The sequence below is a fragment of the Phyllobates terribilis genome, unplaced genomic scaffold (genome assembly GCF_046119375.1).
Source record: "Phyllobates terribilis strain yellow unplaced genomic scaffold, ASM4611937v1 Scaffold_25__1_contigs__length_18738178, whole genome shotgun sequence".
NCBI lineage: Eukaryota > Metazoa > Chordata > Amphibia > Anura > Dendrobatidae > Phyllobates > Phyllobates terribilis.
In genome coordinates this window covers 6,872,677-6,892,594 of record NW_027362785.1, presented here as the reverse complement: position 1 = coordinate 6,892,594, position 19,918 = coordinate 6,872,677, and the positions used below count along the sequence as shown (strand labels likewise).

Genomic DNA, 19,918 nt, shown 5'->3' with positions numbered 1-19,918 from the left:
CATTGTACCACTCCTCCTGTCCTGTATATATACACTGCACAGTACCACTCCTCCTGTCCTGTATATATACACTGCACAGTACCACTCCTCCTGTATATATATACTGCACAGTACCACTTCTTTCGTTCTAGATGCTGGAATTCTCATTATACTATGTGCGATGTTGTCTTGCAGGATACTGTAGATAGAATAATTTTATTGATTTGTAAAATTCATTTTTTTGAAACGAGAGTTCTCCATCCCTTACGATCTGCCCGTCTGGAAGGAGATTTAGAGCTTAACAAAATTTTCTAATTTTTTTTTTAGAAATCTATAAAATACAAAAAAAATGTAATTATATTCACCTTACTGAACCCACATTGCTCCAAGTCCTCAGTCTCCATCTTGTCTCTGTTTTATCAGGACCAGAGATGCCATGTCGACAAGATGAGGCCACCTCTACTGCCAATGTACCGTAAGCTCCAAACATCTTCCCTCGGTGGCTGAAGGCCACCAGGATTTTATCATGATACTCTATATCTAGGCTGGAAGTATGGAGTTGTGGATCACTAAACTCCAACTACTAAAAATAAAACCATACAGCGCTATAACATTTTAAATCTAGAAAATCTAAAAAAAATCAACAAAAAAGGTTAAGATTAGAGGATTAGAAACTTTTGGCTGCTTTCTTTCAAAAACAATGACACCCTTGAACATGGGTCGATTGTGGTTCCACAAGTCAACTTCACTTCCGAGAGCTCACATACAACCTGTGAACAGGTGTGACTCGAGACTTAATTCTAGACAACCCCTTGAAGAAGATTGTCCGGCATCACTCTGGCAATCGGAGGTGATCGGCGTCAATGACGTATCTTTATAGGCTCGTGCATGACCGCAAATTTACCGTTATGAACCTGTCCTTTTCCCCGACACCGGGCGTGTAGACTCGACAGCATCGGCACCGCTCATTTACTGATTCGGAATTGAGACAACCTCTTGAAGTCCATGAGTCTTCCTCTTCTATCAAGTTCCTATCTCTGTTCGGTCAATTGTTGAATGGAATATGTTCCAACCCGAGAAAGATTATTTGGCTTTTTTGATAATTACAGTGAATTTTGTAGCATCTCTGCTGTCATGATAAGGTTATCCTTAGCTCCGGAGTCTTAACCAGGATTGGTTCCACACATAGAAGACCACATGGAGGGGCTCAGTAAAGGTGGTCTTGAAGGTGTGTAGATGTTTTAATGGGTGACCAAGCTCATAGAACGATAGACGTCCGGCCTCATAATCCAGGTAAATTCTGATTCTATTGGCAGAACTCCATGTTGTCAAGAAGACGACTTTTCCACCATGACTCACAGAATACCGATTGTTTTCTCTCTTTAAAGCCCAGGATTTGCGGTTAGCCCCCAACCAGGACAGTGGCCCATTCCTCTCCATACTGGGATAGCACATCCCTATCATCCAGTAATTTGTTCCATTAGTTTCCACCTCCCAGTATCGCCGATCTGAAAAACTCATGGTGCTTAACACCTGGGGATGGGTGGTAAACCTCTTGGGGTGTACATAAAGATTTTGACTGCTCTCAGTTCTGGACGCTGACTTGAAGTCACCTGATAAGGATACATTATTAGAAGCCGTTTCAGCATCCAGTGTCAAACCCGTAGCTTCATGGCAGTAAAGGTCGTTATTTATACTCATCACTATATTTGATAGCGTCGTGTGTAACATCTCACAGATCAGACCTTCGTCAAAGTTTCCAACTGAACGGATATCTGGATAGTGGGCTGATGTGGTTAGCTTAAAATTTGACCCAGCATTGGTTTTTCGTGACCCGAAAACGACTGTTCTGGTAGGAGTAGGTGCCAAGTTTCCAACTGAACGGATATCTGTATCGGTACTTTTCTCATGTTTTGTATCTCCTTTGTGAAAATAGGAGGCACCTTCTTGTAAGACCGTTAATGGATCGGTCAAATCGCAAACCTCCTTGATATTGCTGATTTCGGTGGACAGGTCATCCCTGTCTTTTTCCAGCTGGTGGATCTTATCAGAGAGTGATCGCGACGCTTGCTCTTCTTGACGCGAGGTCTCACTTAGCGCTTGGATTTGTAGCAGGTCGAGCTGATTTCGAAGGTTTTGTATGATGTCCGTTTGTCTCTTTTTTATTTTAGCCGCTGTCTCGGGAAGCTTTGTCTTGCGGTCTTGAAGGATCTTGAGTTTGTCCTCAGCCTCAATTTTCATTTTGGCGAGGTTCTCCTGGATATCTTTTAGCTCTGTCTTCATGTTATACGCAGCGTCAGGTAGGAGCTCCACCTCATGTCCTTTATGATTTCCGACCAGAGAGCAAGACACGCAAATGCATTCGTTGTCCTTGGTGCAGTAATACTTAAAGATTTCGTTGTGAATAGAACATTTTTCCATTTCTGGGGATGAAGTGGGATTGCGTAAAATGTGTTCTGGGGCCTTGCTGTGGACTCTTAGGTGATTCTCACATAGAGAAGCTTCGCACAGTAGGCAGGACTTAATGGCAGCTACGGACGAATGAAAGCAGTAATCACAGACGATCGCCACCTCTTCCACCTCGTTCCGCTCTTGATTGGTAGACAGCAAACGTTCCGCTATGCTGCCGAGAGTGACATTCCCCTGTGGCGATGGCCTCTCACTAAATATTTCATAGCAGTGAGGGCATTTATAGATCCGAGTGGAGTCCTGTTCACCCAGCAGATCATCGATACACCCCCGACAGAAGTTGTGTCCACATCTTAGAGAGACGGGATCCCTAAAAATGGACTTGCAGATGGAGCAGGTCAGCTCATCCTTCAGATCTACGGCTTCCATCGTTCTAGGAGGTGGAATGAATCTAGTAACGAGGATATTCCTGGTTATATCTGTGAGTTTACGCACAGTTCTGAACTTTGGTCTTTCAAAGCCTTGTAAATCAAAGAGTTATATCGGTCATGATAAAGACAGGGTACGTGACAGATATACTGTTCCTGTCAATAGGAAAGAGGTCAATCCTTCCAACGCTGATCTTGAAATTACAAAAGTCAGCACATTCACATAAATGTACTAGTGGGTTATGAGTGGTTGTTGATTGTAGGCTTGCAAGAGACTTAATTTTTGAGGAGGAAAGACCAGAACAGAAGCATGGAATATTTACCTTATGGACACAATTAAAAATCTCACCAAAGTCATATCAATCTTCATGCGACATTTATAATACTGGAACCTTATGTGGCAGAAGGGTCTTGATACCTTGATATGCTTCAAGCGTTACAGCTACCTCTGCAGCTTCTTTGCTTATGTCTAGTATTAAGAGTATTATACATACCCATTCACCTGTGAATACATGAGCAAGCTATCCGGCAACATGTGTGCACTACAAGAAATAATACATAGTCCAAAAGAAAAAAGGAATCAGAGCAAATCAATTTGGATCAAATTTTATTACAATGATCAAATTCAAATGACACATGATTTGAAGAAGCTGGACGCGAAACGCGCGTCGGGGCTGCTCCCACACCGCACTACAGGTTGTATATTGGGCTTTGTACTTATATGGGACTGCGGGATTCCTGTGTTTTATGTGCTGTGAGCCATTGTTCTCTCATGCTATATTATCTTTCCTATTGACAGGAGTGATTTTTTTTTCCATAACTAGACATTGGTAATTTGACATGACATAATAAGAACTATCATTTGCACCTTATACGTCTTATAGTTGTTATGAACTCTGGTAATCTCCAATAATACAGCAATCATTCTGCTGTTTGAACTTGCATTCTGTAACATACCTGGTGGCGTCCTTGCATAGTGGTCCATCTCCCACTGTGCAAGAGCGCGCACTTGATTTCCAGTCCAGACTGCCACTCTGGCTTCTTTCCATACTGTCTGCTTTGGCTGCTTAGGGCGACGCCAGCTGAACTTCCTGTTTCTTGTAGCTGCTGCAGACACTCCCCTAATGTGTCCTCAGCCTATTGCTGTCTGTCACCTGTTATTTAAGCCAGCTCCTCCTTGGAATCCTTGCCTGAGCATCTTGTCTCAGTTGGCTTCTAGTCACTGATGTGCCAGGTCCTGTCTGTTTCCTGCCTTGCGGTATCAGTTCCCGTGTCTGAACTGTGTCCTGTCTGTGCACTCTAGCCAGCTGTCTTTCTGCCTTTCCTGGAGGCTGTAATTCCAGGCCCGTGTGAACACGCTCTTAGCTTGTTCCTTCTGCCCTCTAGGGGCCGCATACCTAGATCTGTTGTCTGTGTCTTTTCCCAGTGTCTGTTCCTGCCCTAACTATCTTCCAGCCTGTTTCCCGTTTCTCTCTACGCCCATATCTTCCCTTTTTCTGCAGAGTCTGAACTCGTACCTAACTCCTGCTCGTTGTCACTGTACTTCCGTTTGTGAGTTTGTGGTCCACTCGCTACTTCACTGCAAGTATCTTGTGTGTATCTGGTTCTGCCTTTCCCTTCCAGTCTGTTCCGTGTGAAAAGAGCCCTGTCCCCTCTGCCCTGCCTTGCTCGCAACTCCGGCGGTTTCTGCCCACTCTGCCTTGTTCACCGCTCCGGCGGTTCTTGCCTGCTCTGCCGTGCTCACCGCTCCAGCGGTTCTTGCCTGCTCTGCCTTGCTCACCGCTCCAGCAGTTCTTGCCTGCTCTGCCTTGCTCACTGCTCCGGCAATCTCGCTCTGCCCCTTTGCTCACTGCTCCGGCAGTCTCGCTCTGCTCTGACCCTTTGCTCACTGCTCCGGCAGTCTCGCTCTGCTCTGACCCTTTGCTCACTGCTCCGGCAGTCTTGTCCTGCTCCACTCTTGTTCACCGCTCCAGACGGCCTCGTCCTGCTCTACTCTCGCTCACCGCTCCAGGCGGTCTCGTCTTGCTCTGCTCTTGCTCCGGGCGGCCTCACTCTGCTGTGTTTGTCCACCGCATCTGCGGTTCTGTTCCTGAGTCCCAGTCTGTACTGGGTCCTATCCACTCTGTGTTCCAACCTGTCATACCTGCCAGTACCTCCCTGCCTGCATACCAGTCATGCTTACAAGCATCCACCTGTCTGCATACCAGCCGTGTCTGCCTATACCCACCAGTCTGTGTGCCAGCCTGACCTGCCTGTTCCTGTATTCCCCGGTGTGGGTCAACAGCCGTGTCTGGGGTCTGACCTGGAGTAGCACCTGGTCCCTCTGCTCGGTTCCTCCTTGGTGCACTGGCGTCGTATGCCGTCGTGCGACCTTGGTCGGATCAGGTGGATACCTAGTTACGCCCCTCCAGGCATTCACTCTCCGGTACGGTCCAGTGGAATCACTACATATACACGCACACGCCAGTCAGTCCGGGCGTGTGCATTACACACTCTACATACCTCATTTGACTTGCAGGTAGTCTTTATACACTTGGAATATTAGTTGCTAGCCATACCATAGTCTACTTTTTACTTCAGCACTATTTTCAGTATTGCATGGGATGCTTTTACTATAAATGATATTGTGTGCATCTATAATGATTTCTTGTCTATTTTCCTGAAATTATGTGGTAACAATTACTGCTAACTATACTGTTTGGTTTCCCTAATCTGTCCCTGCCATATACATATTATTTTTCATACTCCTTTGGCTGTGTGGCACTTTCGTGTCACTTTACCTCCCTTGTATCTGATTTTTACTAGTTTTAATCATGTGTCATTTGAACTTGATTATTTTAATAAAATTTGAGGTTTTATCTTAATTGATTTGCTCCCGATTCCTTTTTTCTTTTGGACTACGGTATATATTTATGGAAGAGCATATGTGAAGACTGTACCCCATTTTTTGGATAAATCAGTAATAAATGCAGTTTTATGGTGTCAAACATCACAGCCTGGGAGGTCACTACGCTGTCACCTTTTTGTCATGAACAGCCCTCTATCGTGCGGACAATTACACGATTGATCGACGATTAACGGAGGAGGCCGCAGGTTGTTTCCACTAAGGTCGGTTATTAGAGAACTAACAGTGAGCGTATGGTATATACAGCTCCGATTCCAAAGCATTGAATATATGTATATATCCCCGGTTCACTGCCAGCTCTGCAATAACAAAACTAACTACTTGCTGCCACCACCAATTGTTTACAGGCCGATTGGACACCTAACAGGTAGCATATGGCTTCGGGGTGCGGTATCACGCTCGTGCTCGCCGAAGGGGTTAATGAGACATACTCACTCAACACTAATAGAGACCAAAGATGGCAGATGTAGCTTTGTCTATCAGGCAATTATTCAATTGGAGGGATCCTGGCCATTGGCCAGTGACGTGAAACCATGCTTTGCGTTTGCCACTTCATCACATTTCCGAAAATATGACTTTTCTATCAATTAGATCAACGCAGTTCATGCAAACCTCCCTTAATTTCTAGTAAGAAGAAAAAGACCCAGAAGATCTTTACGTTTCTTCAAAGTCTTATCTCGGTTCATAAATCTGCTTCTCCACATCCTTGATGCAGGACCTCACATCTGTTAGCCATTAGGAGTTTCCTTAATTACCTGATTCCAAAGGAGGAGGTCAGCTACATAGAGACAACTTGTAGAGTGCAAGCTCTTTCTCTCATCTCTGCAAGGATTTTATTTTTTCTCTGACATATGGCATTTAGGGTTTTGAAGTGTTGAAAGTCCCACTAACCATGCCTATAGACAAATGCTCTTCACCTACTGAGACATCATTTTGCATCTATATTACTTATATGCAGGGTCATTTACAATCACTAATGCATGTGAAGATGACTCCTATCTAAAAGACTAATCCCAACATTAAAAGTTATCACCTATCCAAAAGATAAGTGATAATTCACGGATCGATGGGGTCCGATGACTTGGATCCTATCACTATGGGATGGCTGGAGATAGAGTACAGCTCTCATCTTTTGTACCTCAAGTCCCATAGAGAGTGAAAGGAGCGTTGAAAAAAACAGATCTTCTCTTCTTTTGACCAAGAAATCAAGTCAATATCTCAGCATATTTAGAGTAACCTCAGTGTAATACATGAAGAGGTGATGATTTGGTTGATTCTAAAAATTGTCGTCAAGAGTTTTCCACAGTCGTTAGAACCTTTTAGGACGTTTTTCCAAGATGGATGTTCATCACCAATTTATAGGATAGGTGAATGTCAAATACATGGGGCCACATATGCATCCCAACCTCCGAAGTTAGCTGAAAGCCAGGTAGAGGACCCTCTATATTAAAGCATGACTCACGCAAATGCATATAAACTTTATTAAAAAGTACATCAGTATTGGTGGCCATGTCCGTTCACTACACTATCGGTCCCAAATACGCTAAGAAAATGCATTTCTACACAACTGGTGAGATGAGCAGTTACCAGACAACTTTGGCACCACTTATCAGTCCTACCATGCTTTGACATCTTTAAGACGACTCTCAACTGAAGGTTTAATGGTCCCAGACAACTGATTTAACAAAAACTATCTGATGCATCCGCAAGGCTCAAAAACAACATGGTTGCACTCAAAAAAGTCAAACCGAGAAACCAAACAAACAGATTAACGGCAAATAAATGGTCTGATGATGACTCGTTGTACACGTTATGGTAGCACCCTAAAGATCACCACCAAGAATCAACCAAGATATTCAGAAATTAAGACCTGTCAAGCTGTCAATGACTAAAATCTAATTTAGAGGATCAATCAATTGCTCAAAAAAGTGAGTTAAATAGGTTGTAAAACTCCCTGAGCTCCCCTGATTCTGCCAATTTTTTCCTTTTTGCGTTGCGTCGCTCCATTGCAAAGATATTCACATTTGATTCTTCTGGAGAGTGCTATGTGAAATCTCTGCTTTGCAGTCCAACTGGGCATTGCTTCAGAGCCTACTGTAGAGGCGTGCGCTTTCATCCCTCCCTCCAAGACGCTGCCAATCACAGCTTGGCAGCCTCTGTCACAGAAAAGACTCCTAAATCAGCTATGATTGGCAGAATCTGGGAGGGGATAAAGTTCACACCCCCAAAGAAGACTCTAAAGTTGGACTGCAAAGCAGATATTTCACATAGTGCGCTCCAGAAGAAACAAATGTGAATAGCTCTGCAATGGAGCGACGCAGTGCAAAATCAAAAAGAGCGGCACAAACAGGGGAGGCTCAGGGATTTTTTTTTTTTACAAGGTATTTTACTCAATTGTTGGAGCAAGTGACAGGTCTTCTTTAAAGAGGTTGTCCCATAAACATGTATCATATATATATATATATATATAGTAAAGTGATTGTCTGGCTGTAGAGAGGCTACAAGTCTGCAGACTATGTGACTGCAGACCGTTGAATACTCAAATTGGGCACACTGCGCTCTGTGAGGATTCTCCAGTGCTGGGCGTGTGACTGCAAGTATGTGATTTGAATACATGCGGTCACGTGCCGACTAGATGGGCAAGGCCTCACTCAATGCGAGGTCAGACAAGTCTAGTCAGAATGTGGCCAGAAGTATGCAAAGCGTACAATTGTGGAAACGTGACCGCCCGCTCCCGCAGAATCCTTACAGCGCGATGTAAGGGAGTCACAAGTCTGCAGTCACATAGAGTGATTGCAGACATGTAGCCTAAGGCCGGACAAGCCCTTTAAATGTGTAATCCTGCTGCAGAGATCTCTACTAATTCTGTAACGGGGACCCTAATGTCCCATAGTGAGCAAGTGTGACCACCACTCCTATAGACAGTGGTCGCACACGCTCAATACTGCTTCATTCACATAGGGTACTTTAGGATCATCCGTCTCAGTGGTAAGACCCCCAGCGACCATATGGATAGGTTATATATGATGTTTATGGGAGACAACATCAAGAATCCAAGAAATCCACTTATAAGTCACACCAGAAGAAGACATTGTTGTGTGCCCATTTCTTCCATTGCTGGAAATCTCTAACGCACATCTCAAGCGACATCCCCTCTGATTTCAATGGTAACGTTGAGGGTAAATATTACTTCTGCGTTGCTAGTAATGGGCATCTCAGACTGGTTCTAGAGGTTTCAGTCTCTTCACAAAGTGTCAGGTTCTCTTGGGAATTCCTACAGTTTTGACCTTACCACTGATGGGATCTTCTGACTACTGAACGCTATAATAATGCCTTCCATCTAGCTCCTGATCGCCACCCATTCAGTCCATATGTACATGGCAGCATGAAGGGGTTCTGTAAAAGCAGCAGTGAAAGTGTGCAGGTGTTTAACCGGATCACATAGCTCGTAAAAGGACAACTGTCCGGCCTCATAATCCACATATATCACTAATCTCTGACTGAATAACTTGAAAGGCAAATGGATAATCTTGCCGTGATGCATCACCGAATAATGATGCTTCTTTGACTTGGACCTGGATAAACACCAGGACTTCTCGTTGTTCCCAATGTACGACTGGTCCCCTTTTCTGCCTATACTAGGGTAACATACCCCAATCATCCAGTACCCCGATTTGCTAACTTCAACTTCCCAGTAATGGCGGCCTGATGAGAAGGTTCTGGTACTCAAAACCTGACAGTCCTCAAACCTCTCGGGGGATTCTGGATGTTTTTGGTTACTCAAATAACGAGCGGTTTTCAGGTCACTTGAGATACACACATCTCTGGCGACTGTGTTGATATCTAGCAGGAGGTCCGAAACCTCCTCAATGTGGAGACCTTTCTTGAATTGTGTCATTATATCTGCCAAACCGGTATGTAATGTCAAGGAGGTTAAATTTTTATCCAGATCACCTACATATTCAGATGATTTGCTGTCTTTTTTTTGGTCTTCATTAACTACTTCAGCAGCTCCACGTAAATCATATTTCTCAGATTCATATTCTTGGAGGAGAGCTAATGGATCCTCTAGAAGACACAACTCCTCAATGTGGGAAATCTCTCTGGACAACTCGGCCTTCTGCGATTCGAGCTGCTGAATAAGCACAGAGACTAAGATTTCCACATGATCCATCTGCCTAGAGATCTCACCTAGAACTTTCTGTTCTAGCTCTACAAGAAGCTTCCCAATCTCTCTAAACAGCGAGTTGACCCTCTCCGTTTCTCGGGAAGCCTTCCTTTTTACATTCTGTTTTTGACCTTCTAGGTTTTGGACTTGTTTCTCAGTCTCTATTCGCTTTAAGGTCAGTTTCTCCAAGACGTTTCGGAGTTTCATTCTCTTTTTTACAGATGCCTCTTCTATTGGTTCTACCTCGTGTCCTTTGTGCTTTCCGACTAGGCAGCAGGTGACGCAGATACAGGTGGAGTCTTCGGTGCAGTAGTACTCCAGCATCTTCTTATGGGTAGAACATTTTCTATTCTCCAGAGTCGTGGTGGGTTCCACTAAGACGTGGTCATCTGACTTGCTGTGTTTTTTTAAGTGATTGTCGCATAAAGAAGCTTCACAATGTAGGCAGGTTTTAACGGCATGTACGGAGGACTCACAGTAAGTGCACAAGATGCCACAAGTTTCCTCAACTTCCGACTTAGACCGGAAACTCTGAGCTATGTTACGGAGTGCTATGGTTTTGTGCAGAGCTGGACGCTCTGGAAATTCGGTTCTGCAGTCGGGGCAGGAGTAAACACCAGATGCCTCCTGGGTAAGCAGCACACAGTCAATGCAGACCCAGCAGAAGTTGTGGCCACATCTCAGGGTGACGGGATCTGTATAGATGTTTAGGCAGATGGAGCAGTTCAGTTCTTCTCGAAGATCAGCAAATGCCATTGTCAACACAGTGTAAGTGGAGCTTGTCCAGGAGGAGTCTTCTCAATGCACCTATAGCACAGTTTAGTTCTGTAGGATGTATCCAAGACTGTTTACACGACCGCTGACGCAGGTCTCGACAGCTCGGGCACCTGGTCCGTTCTTTTGCTGCGTTCTCATTCAGCTGCGGCAATTCTCACGTACACGATCCGCAGTAGCCAGACCTGAAATAACAATTCCTGATTAAAGTGAACCCCGAACAAGTCATTAACAAACAACAGCAGTCTCAATGTCATCTTTATAGGTTTATTAAAAGGGGTGGGCCTTTATCAACTTTGTTCTCCTCAGTTAGGAACTCCGCTCCTGTCCTGAAAATGGTAGCTCACATGACGTAACGGGATCTTCCAACGCAACGCACTGCTTAAGTGATAGTTCGTGGGCTCTCTCCAATTACCTCTGTTATGCACACGCCCGGACCGACTGGCGTGTGCGTGATTAGTGATCCCACTGTGCCATGAACCGGAGAGTGCCTGGAGGGGCGTAACTAAGTATCAACCCGATCCGACCCAGGTCGCACGACGGCTACGACGCCGTGCACCAGGGAGGAACCGAGCAGAGGGACCAGGTGCCACTCCAGGTCAGACCCTGGACACGGCTGTTGACCCACACCGGGGAATACAGGAACTGGCAGGTTAGGCTGGCACACTGACAGGCGGGTGTAGGCAGGCTCGACTGGTATGCAGACAGGGGGGTACTGGCGGGCACGGCTGGAGTGCAGACAGGGAGTCACTAGCGGGTTGGAGCGCAGGCTGGATAGGGTCCAGTACAGACTGGGACTCAGGAACAGAACCGCAGATGCAGTAGACAAGCAGAGCAGAGAGGAACCGCCGGAGCCATGGGCCAGACAGAGCAGAGAGACACCGCCGGAGAGGTGAGCAAGCAGAGCAGGGCGAAACCGCGAGTGCAGCGAGCAAAGGCAGAGCAGAGGGAAGACCGCCGGAGTGGTGAGCAAAGCAGAGCAGGCAGGAGCCACCGGAGCGGTGAGTAAGACAGAGCAGGCAGGAGCCGCCGGAGCGGTGAGCAAGACAGAGCAGGCAGGAGCCGCCGGAGCGGTGAGCAAGACAGAGCAGGCAGGAGCCGCCGGAGCGGTGAGCAAAGCAGAGCGGGCAGGAGCCGCCGGAGCGGTGAGCAAAGCAGAGCGGGCAGGAGCCGCCGGAGCGGTGAGCAAAGCAGAGCGGGCAGGAGCCGCCGGAGCGGTGAGCAAAGCAGAGCGGGCAGGAGCCGCCGGAGCGGTGAGCAAGACAGAGCAGGCAGGAGCCGCCGGAGCAGTGAGCAAGACAGAGCGGGCAGGAACCGCCGGAGAGGTGAGCAAGACAGAGCTGAGGGAACAGGGCTCTGTTCACACGGAACAGACTGGAAGGGAAAGGCAGAACCAGATACACACAAGGTACTTGCAATGAAGTATCGAGTGGACTCTAAACTCACAAACGGAAGTACAGCGACAACGAGTAGGAGTTAGGCGCAGGTTCAGACTCTGCAGAAAAAGGGAAGATATGGACATAGAGCAGAACAGGTAACAGGCTAGGAGAGTGTTCAGACAGGAATTGAGTGTTCAGCCAGGAACTGACACTGCAGCGAGACACAGGAGCGAGTCTGGGTATACGGTCCCCAGAAAGGCAGATAAACAGGCTAGAAGACACAGATAACAGGTCTGGGTATGCGGCCCCCAGAGGACGGGACGAACAGGCTAGGAGCGTGTTCAGACAGGCCTGGAAATACAGCCTCCAAGAAGGCGGACGAACAGGCTAGAAGACACAGATAACAGGTCTGGGTATACGGCCCCCAGAGGGCGGGACGAACAGGCTAGGAGCGTGTTCAGACAGGCCTGCAAATACAGCCTCCAGGAAGGCGGACGAACAGGCTAGAAGACACAGATAACAGGTCTGGGTATACGGCCCCCAGAGGGCGGGACGAACAGGCTAGGAGCGTGTTCAGACAGGCCTGGAAATACAGCCTCCAGGAAGGCGGACAAACAGGCTAGAAGACACAGATAACAGGTCTGGGTATACGGCCCCCAGAGGGCGGGACGAACAGGCTAGGAGCGTGTTCAGACAGGCCTGGAATTACAGCCTCCAGGAAGGCGGGCAGGCAGGAAAACAGAACAGGACCTGGCAGATCAGAGGCTAGGAGCTCTCTGAGGGTAAGAGTGGCTCAGGCAACAGCTCCAAGGTGGAGCTGGTTTAAATATCAAGTGACAGACAGCAATAGGCTGGGAAAGCATTAGGGGTGTGCCTAAGGCAGCTACAAGAAACAGGAAGTGACCGGGCCGCCGCCCTAAGCAGTTAGAACAGAGACAAACAGACAGCATGAAAAGAAGTCAGGCTAGCAGACTGGACTGAAGATCAAGTTTGCGATCTTGCATAGTGGGAGATGGTGCACTATCCAAGCTCGCCGCCAGGTATGTTACAACCTCTTTACTTTGGATAACGTGACGTCACACGTCCATCAGAAACTTCCATGTCAACTAATTGAGCATCAGCCAGTTTCTAGTTGTTCAGTACCTGCGCAACTGCAGATTAAATTGATCGGTCATCTATCTATCTACCCCATATCTATATTTATTTATCCATCTATCTAAAAAAAGAAAAATAGAAGCTTGAGAAAGGTTCAACTGAAACGTCGCCATTATGGGCTATTAAAATAGCACTTTTTTCCACCTTTACAAACTGGTGTGCTGCCTCCATTTTTTTACTATGTTAAAGGCCTGGTATTTACCTGGGATGCTTGGCACCCTGATTACCTGCTGGTGCTGCTTCTGATTTTCTTTTTTTAGATAAATAGATAGAAATGGGGTAGATAGATACCATATATATCCATCAGATATATAATTAGTGCTTTGCGTATATTAACCAAATAAATAAATGAAAAAAACTATGTTGGGTCACAACTATTTTTGATAACCAGCAAAGGTAAAGCAGACAGCTGGGGGCTATTAATAGGATGGGAAGATCCACGGTTATTGGGCCCTTCCCAGCCTAAAAATATAAGCCCTCAGTCGCCCCAGAATTGGCTGATCATATTACATGTGACTCGGCGACTCTGATGAGCGTTGTCGTTACTGACGTCACCGGTGTTCAGCGCGCAGATGTCAGTAACGTTACTTTCTGCTATTCATAGTCGCCGAAGCACGCTGGACTACGTCGGACCTGCGTGAGGACATTCTTTTTTAATAAATTGGTTAACGAGGGACAGCGTGTTCTTTTTTTTCAGTCTTTTTATGTTTTTCAGGTTTGCGTTTGTAATGCATTCGATTACGTCGTAATCGGTGCATTACATCGGATTCCCCGGACTACTTTGGATTTGCATGAGTTTTAAAAAAAATTATAAATTGGTGAACCAGGGATAGTGTGGTGGAGTGTTTTTTTTTCCAAATAAAGTATTTTTTTGCGCGTGTGTGTTTCTATTTTTTATTGCCGGGTTAGTAATAGGGGTGTCTGATAGACACCTCTCCATTACTAACACCAGGGCTGCGATTTTTGACAAATATCAGCTGACATCAACTCCAACTACCATTACTCCAATTGTCACCGCACCAGGGCAATCGTTAAGAGCCGGGTAAAGCGCCAGAATTGGAGCATCTCTTGTGATGCTCCACTTCTGGGGCGGCTGCAGGCTGCTATTTTTAGGCTGGGAAGGACCCAATAACCATGGACTTTCCCAGCCTGATAATATAAGCCCACAGCTGTCTGCTTTACCTTGGCTGGTTATCAAAAATAGGGGGACCCCACATCATTTTTTTCATTTAATAGCTTAATACAAGTACAGTAAGCAACACACGCGGCAATAATGATTTATCTCACGGAGATCTATCTAAGCTATTTATGTATCTATTATTTATCGTGTGAATGGGGCCTAAAGAAGGGATTGAACAGTAGTAGACAACCCGTGATTAAGCCTAATCACTTTATAATAAGAAATTGTACAATTCTCCAGACCGGTGTTTGCTGTTAATGAATACAGTAATCCTACCAGGTAATCATTCTCATAGCTGAGGGTTTGCTAATATTGTACCCAGTCTAGGTGACACAAGCACACTAATAAAACTATATAGACCCATTAAAGACATACGATTCTCCCCCCAATTTTAGATGTAATGTACGCAGCATTTTCCTGCTATTTTCAATCAGAAAAAAAAGCCACAAAAACGCCATGTGTGAACATGCCTGAACTGTATGGAGTAGTCTTAGGTTTTGAGCCCGCTCTATACGACATGGATGCCACCCGTGTTATACCGGCGTCACTCTGGAATAACTGCTAGCTAGCTCCGATCGCAACAGTTCAACCTCTGAGATGCCGTCGTCCGTGAGGTTAAGAATAAAAAGGTTTTTTTGATGGTTTTTACTTTTTTTATTCCCTTTAAGGAACCTGCGTTTGTATAATCCCATGTTCTATACGCTGCAATATCCCAATATTGCGTTCTATAGGGGAACGGACGCTCTCCGAGAGGCCTAGCAGTAATAGCTCGCTCTGGTCGCTGATGTTACGGGTAGGTCGTGGCTGTATAACACAGCCGGAATCTGCCCGGTATGGAACGGGCTCATCTCCTGAGTCAGCTCCACAGACCCTGCATGTTACAGGTCGTTAAATAGTTAAAACCACCTGCCTAATACTGTGCGTGTTTTGCCTCCTGGCGAGGCCTGGACTCCACCTGTGAAGGTCCTGTTGTATCTGGCACATTAGCAGCAGGTTGTCCTCTAGTCTAGAGTTTGGTCAGGACCTTGTTATGAAGTCCCCAGCGAGTTCTGTAACCCTTGGACATTGTTTTCCTACCTTTCGCTGCTCTTCTGTCGCCAGATGAGGTGTGGACATATCAGTAAGTTTCAGTTTCCGACTTTCATACCCTGAAAACTACAGTTCCCATCATTCCATTCACTCCTCTGTGCCCACGAGGCCCTCTGCTGGTTATTGACTCATGAAGCCGGTTTACACTATGTACTATTTTCAACAACGAAAGCTAATAAGCTTGCTGTGTAAGGTTGTGTGACCACATCGATATGTCGTACGCTGGAAATGCCCCACAGAACCGGCTGTACGGCAAAAACGCCCCACAGGACGAGACATATAGCGAAAAAGCCCCACCGGACCAACCCCATACTGGGAACACCTCACAGAAGCCGCCGTATACCGGGCACGCCCAACAGGAGCCGCCGTACACCAGGAACGCCCAACAGGAGCCGCCGTACACCGGGAACGCCCAAAAGGAGCCGCCGTACACCAGGAACGCCCCACAGGACCAACCCTACACCGGGAACGCCCCACAGGACCAACCCTATACAGGGAACACCCCACACGACCAACCCTATACAGGGAACGCCCAACAGGAGCCGTCGCATACCGTGAACGCCCAACAGGAGCCGCCATATACCGGGAACACCCCACAGGACCCGCTGTATACTGAGAGCACCCTATATGACCCTCCGTACACCGGTAACGCCACACAGGAGCCGGCGCCCACCGGGAAAGCCACACAGGAGTCGGCGCACACCGGGAAAACTACACAGGAGCTGGCGTATACTGAGAGCACCCTATATGACTCTTGTATCTTCCTTATCCTACAATCCCAAACAGTTATTCAACACTTTTAACCCTCTCCTCCACCCACCACTGCCCCCTCCGACACCCCTCTTCTCTGCTGAGGAGTTTGCCACACACTTCAAAAATAAGATCGACCAAACAAGGCAAGTCTTTATTGTTCAACCACCACAACCCCTTTGTATACCAGACCACTGCCCTTCCCCTATTATCTCCCTCTCCAACATCACTGGAGAGCTTACTCGCCTTCTTTCCAAATCACACCTCACCACTTGTGCATTCGATCCCATCCCATCTCCTCCCCAACCTCACCCCCACACTCATCCCATCCCTAACCCACCTCTTCAACCCATCACTAACCTCTGGTACCTTCCCTTCTGCTTTCAAACATGCCACAATCACGCCTACCCTCAAAAAGCCATCCCTCGACCCGACCGCTATGTCAAGCTATCGCCCCATATCGCTGCTCCCATTTGCTTCCAAACTCCTTCAGCAACATGTTCACGCTAAACTTTCCTCCCATCTCTCATCTAACTTGCTCTTCGACAACCTACAATCTGGTTTCCGTCCCCATGATTCCACTGAAACTGCCCTGACCAAAATTACTAATGACCTACTTACTGTCAAAGCCAACAGATAATTTTCTATACTCCTCCTTCTAGACCGGTGCTCTGCCTTTGACATAATTGACCACTGCCTCCTACTACAGATCCTCTCTCCCTTTGGAGTCAAAGACCTTGCCCTATCCTGGATCTCCTCATACCTTTCCAACCGCACATTCAGTGTGTCCCACTCCCACGCCACCTCCTCATCCCGCCATCTCTCTGCTGGAGTCCCTCAAGGCTCTGTCCTAGGACCCTTACTCTTCTCAATCTATACCCTTGGCCTGGGACAACTCAAATTCCCATGGCTTCCAGTATCAACTATACGCTGATGACACTCAGATCTACCTCTCTGGCCCAGACGTCACCTCTCTGCTTTCCAGAGTCCCAGAGTCTCTATCAGCCATATCCTCCTCCTTCTCCTCCCGCTTCCTCAAGCTCAATGTGGACCAAACTGAACTTACCATCTTTCCTCCATCTCACGTATCTTCCCTACCTGATCTATCTAGCACAATAAATGACATCACGCTTTCCCCCGTACCGGACATCCGCTACCTCGGAGTTAACCCTTGGCTCTGCCCTGTCCTTCAAACCACACATCCAAGCTCTTTCCACCTCTTGTCGCATCCAGCTCAAAAATATTTCCAGAATCCGTCCCTTCCTCAACCATCAATCTACTAAACTGCTTGTCCATGCCCTCATCATCTCCCGCCTGGACTACTGCAACATCCTCCTCTGTGGCCTACCTGCTAACACTCTCGCACCTCTCCAATCCGTTCTTAACTCTGCTGCCCCGCTAATTCATTTCTATCCTCGTTACTCCTCCGCTTCTCCCCTCAGCAAATCCCTTCACTGGCTCCTATTCCCCCAGCGTATCCAATTCAAACTACTAACACTGACCTACAAAGGAATCCATAACCTCTCTCCTCCGTACATATCTGAACTAATCTCCCGACATATTCCCTCACGCAATCTCCGGTCCTCCCAAGACCTCCATCTCTTCTCCACACTTATTCGTTCCTCACCCAATCGCCTCCAAGACTTCTCCCGAATATCCCCCATCCTCTGGAATTCTGTGGCCCAACACGTCCGACTATGCATCACACTCGTATCCTTCAGACAGACCCTGAAAACCCATCTCTACAAGAATGCCTACAGCCTGCCATGACCCCGCTGCCTCAACACCATTGGAGCTGCTGCCTCACCAACACCGGATCTGCTGCAACCCCCACCTACTGTCTCCTTCCCCACCACCCTGTAGAATGTAAGCCCGCAAGGGCAGGGTACTCCTCCCTCCGTACCAGTCTGTCATTGTTTATTTGTTACTGTAAGTGATATCTGTATTTGGTATGTAACCCCTTCTTATGTACAGCATCATGGAATCAATGGCGCTATATAAATAAATAATAATAATAATATAACCCGCTGTATACCAGGAACACCCCACAGGACCCACTGTATACTGAGAGCACCCAGGACCGACCGTATACCGATAACCCACAAAACCGACTGTGTACTGAGAACACCCCACAGGAGCCGCCGTATACTGAGAACACCCCACAGGAGCCGCAGTATACTGAGAACACCCTACAGGACCCACCGTACACTGAGAGCACCCTATATGACCTGCCGTATACCGGGAACGACCGTATACCGGGAACAACACGCAGGAGCCTCCTTATACTGGGAACACCTCACAGGAGCCGCAGTATACTGAGAGCACCCCACAGAAGCCGCCGTATACTGGGAACACCACACGCAAGCCACCATATACCCTTCAGGACAGATCGTATACTGAGAGCACCCTATTTGACCTCCTGTATATCGTGAACACCCCACAGAACCATCCGTATACTGGGAACACCACATGGGAGCCACCATATACCCTTCAGGACCGATCGTATACTGAGAGCATCCTATATGACCTGCCGTATATCGTGAACGCCCCACAGAACACTGCGTATACTGGGAACATCACACAGGAGCCACCATATACCCTTCAGGACCGATTGTATACCACAGGAACGACCCACAAGACTATCCGTATACCGGGAACGCCCCACAGGAGCCGCCGTATACTGGGAACACCACACACGAGCCACTATATACCCTTCAGTACCGATCGTAAACGGAGAGCACCCTATATGACCTGTCGTATATCGTGAACGCACAAAAGAACCCTCCGTATACTGGGAACACCACACGGGAGCCACCATATACCCTTCAGGACTGATCGTATACTGAGAGCACCCCACAGAAGCCGCCGTATACTGGGAACACCACACGCAAGCCACCATATACCCTTCAGGACCGATCGTATACTGAGAGCACCCTATTTGACCTCCTGTATATCGTGAACACCCCACAGAACCATCCGTATACTGGGAACACCACACGGGAGCCACCATATACCCTTCAGGACCGATCGTATACTGAGAGCACCCTATATGACCTGCCGAATATCGTGAACGCCCCACAGAACCCTCCGTACACCGTGAACGCCACACAGGAGGCGGCGAACACGGCGGACACCACACAGGAGGCGGCGTACACGGCGGACGCCACGCAGGAGGCGGCGTACACGGCGGACACCACACAGGAGGCGGCGTACACGGCGGACGCCACGCAGGAGGCGGCGTACACGGCGGACACCACACAGGAGGCGGCGTACACGGCGGACACCACCCAGGAGGCGGCGAACACGGCGGACACCACACAGGAGGCGGCGTACACGGCGGACGCCACGCAGGAGGCGGCGTACACGGCGGACACCACACAGGAGGCGGCGTACACGGCGGACGCCACGCAGGAGGCGGCGTACACGGCGGACACCACACAGGAGGCGGCGTACACGGCGGACACCACCCAGGAGGCGGCGAACACGGCGGACACCACACAGGAGGCGGCGTACACGGCGGACACCACACAGGAGGCGGCGAACACGGCGGACACCACACAGGAGGCGGCGAACACCACACAGGAGGCGGCGTACACGGCGGACACCACACAGGAGGCGGCGAACACGGCGGACACCACACAGGAGGTGGCGTACACGGCGGACGCCACGCAGGAGGCGGCGTACACGGCGGACGCCACGCAG

General features: G+C 47.9%; 3 protein-coding genes across 4 annotated transcripts in view; 1 reads left to right on the top strand and 2 right to left on the bottom strand.

Annotated features, from left to right (window-relative positions):
- Positions 1-458: 458 nt before the first annotated feature.
- LOC141176343 (E3 ubiquitin/ISG15 ligase TRIM25-like) lies at positions 459-2,863 on the bottom strand. The gene has a single exon (XM_073660290.1). It carries the CDS (start codon positions 2,815-2,817, stop codon positions 1,129-1,131), a length of 1,689 nt encoding a protein of 562 aa, XP_073516391.1. The 5' UTR covers positions 2,818-2,863; the 3' UTR covers positions 459-1,128.
- Positions 2,864-3,529: 666 nt separating this feature from the next.
- Positions 3,530-19,918, bottom strand: part of LOC141176344 (E3 ubiquitin/ISG15 ligase TRIM25-like) — a 16,887-nt gene continuing 498 nt past the window's right edge. The window contains exons 1-2 of one of the 2 annotated variants that reach the window (XM_073660292.1): positions 15,455-15,587; positions 3,530-10,848 (exon numbers count right to left, since the gene is read on the bottom strand). In XM_073660292.1, coding sequence (XP_073516393.1) covers positions 9,062-10,645 — 1,584 coding nt within the window. In that variant the 5' untranslated portion in view covers positions 10,646-10,848; positions 15,455-15,587 and the 3' untranslated portion in view covers positions 3,530-9,061. Of the gene's footprint in view, positions 10,849-15,454; positions 15,588-19,918 lie in introns of those variants that run through there. The other variant, XM_073660291.1, reaches the window with a different exon arrangement.
- Positions 13,062-19,918, top strand: part of TBCD (tubulin folding cofactor D) — a 232,762-nt gene continuing 225,905 nt past the window's right edge. The window contains exon 1 of the mRNA XM_073660419.1: positions 13,062-13,082. The gene's annotated coding sequence lies outside the window, so the exon portion shown is untranslated. The remainder of the gene's footprint in view (positions 13,083-19,918) is intronic.

What these genes read in the sequence shown, in the direction of transcription:
- LOC141176343 (XM_073660290.1), bottom strand. Translation starts at nt 2,817, where the DNA reads ATGGAAGCCGTAGATCTGAAGGATGAGCTGACCTGCTCCATCTGCAAG.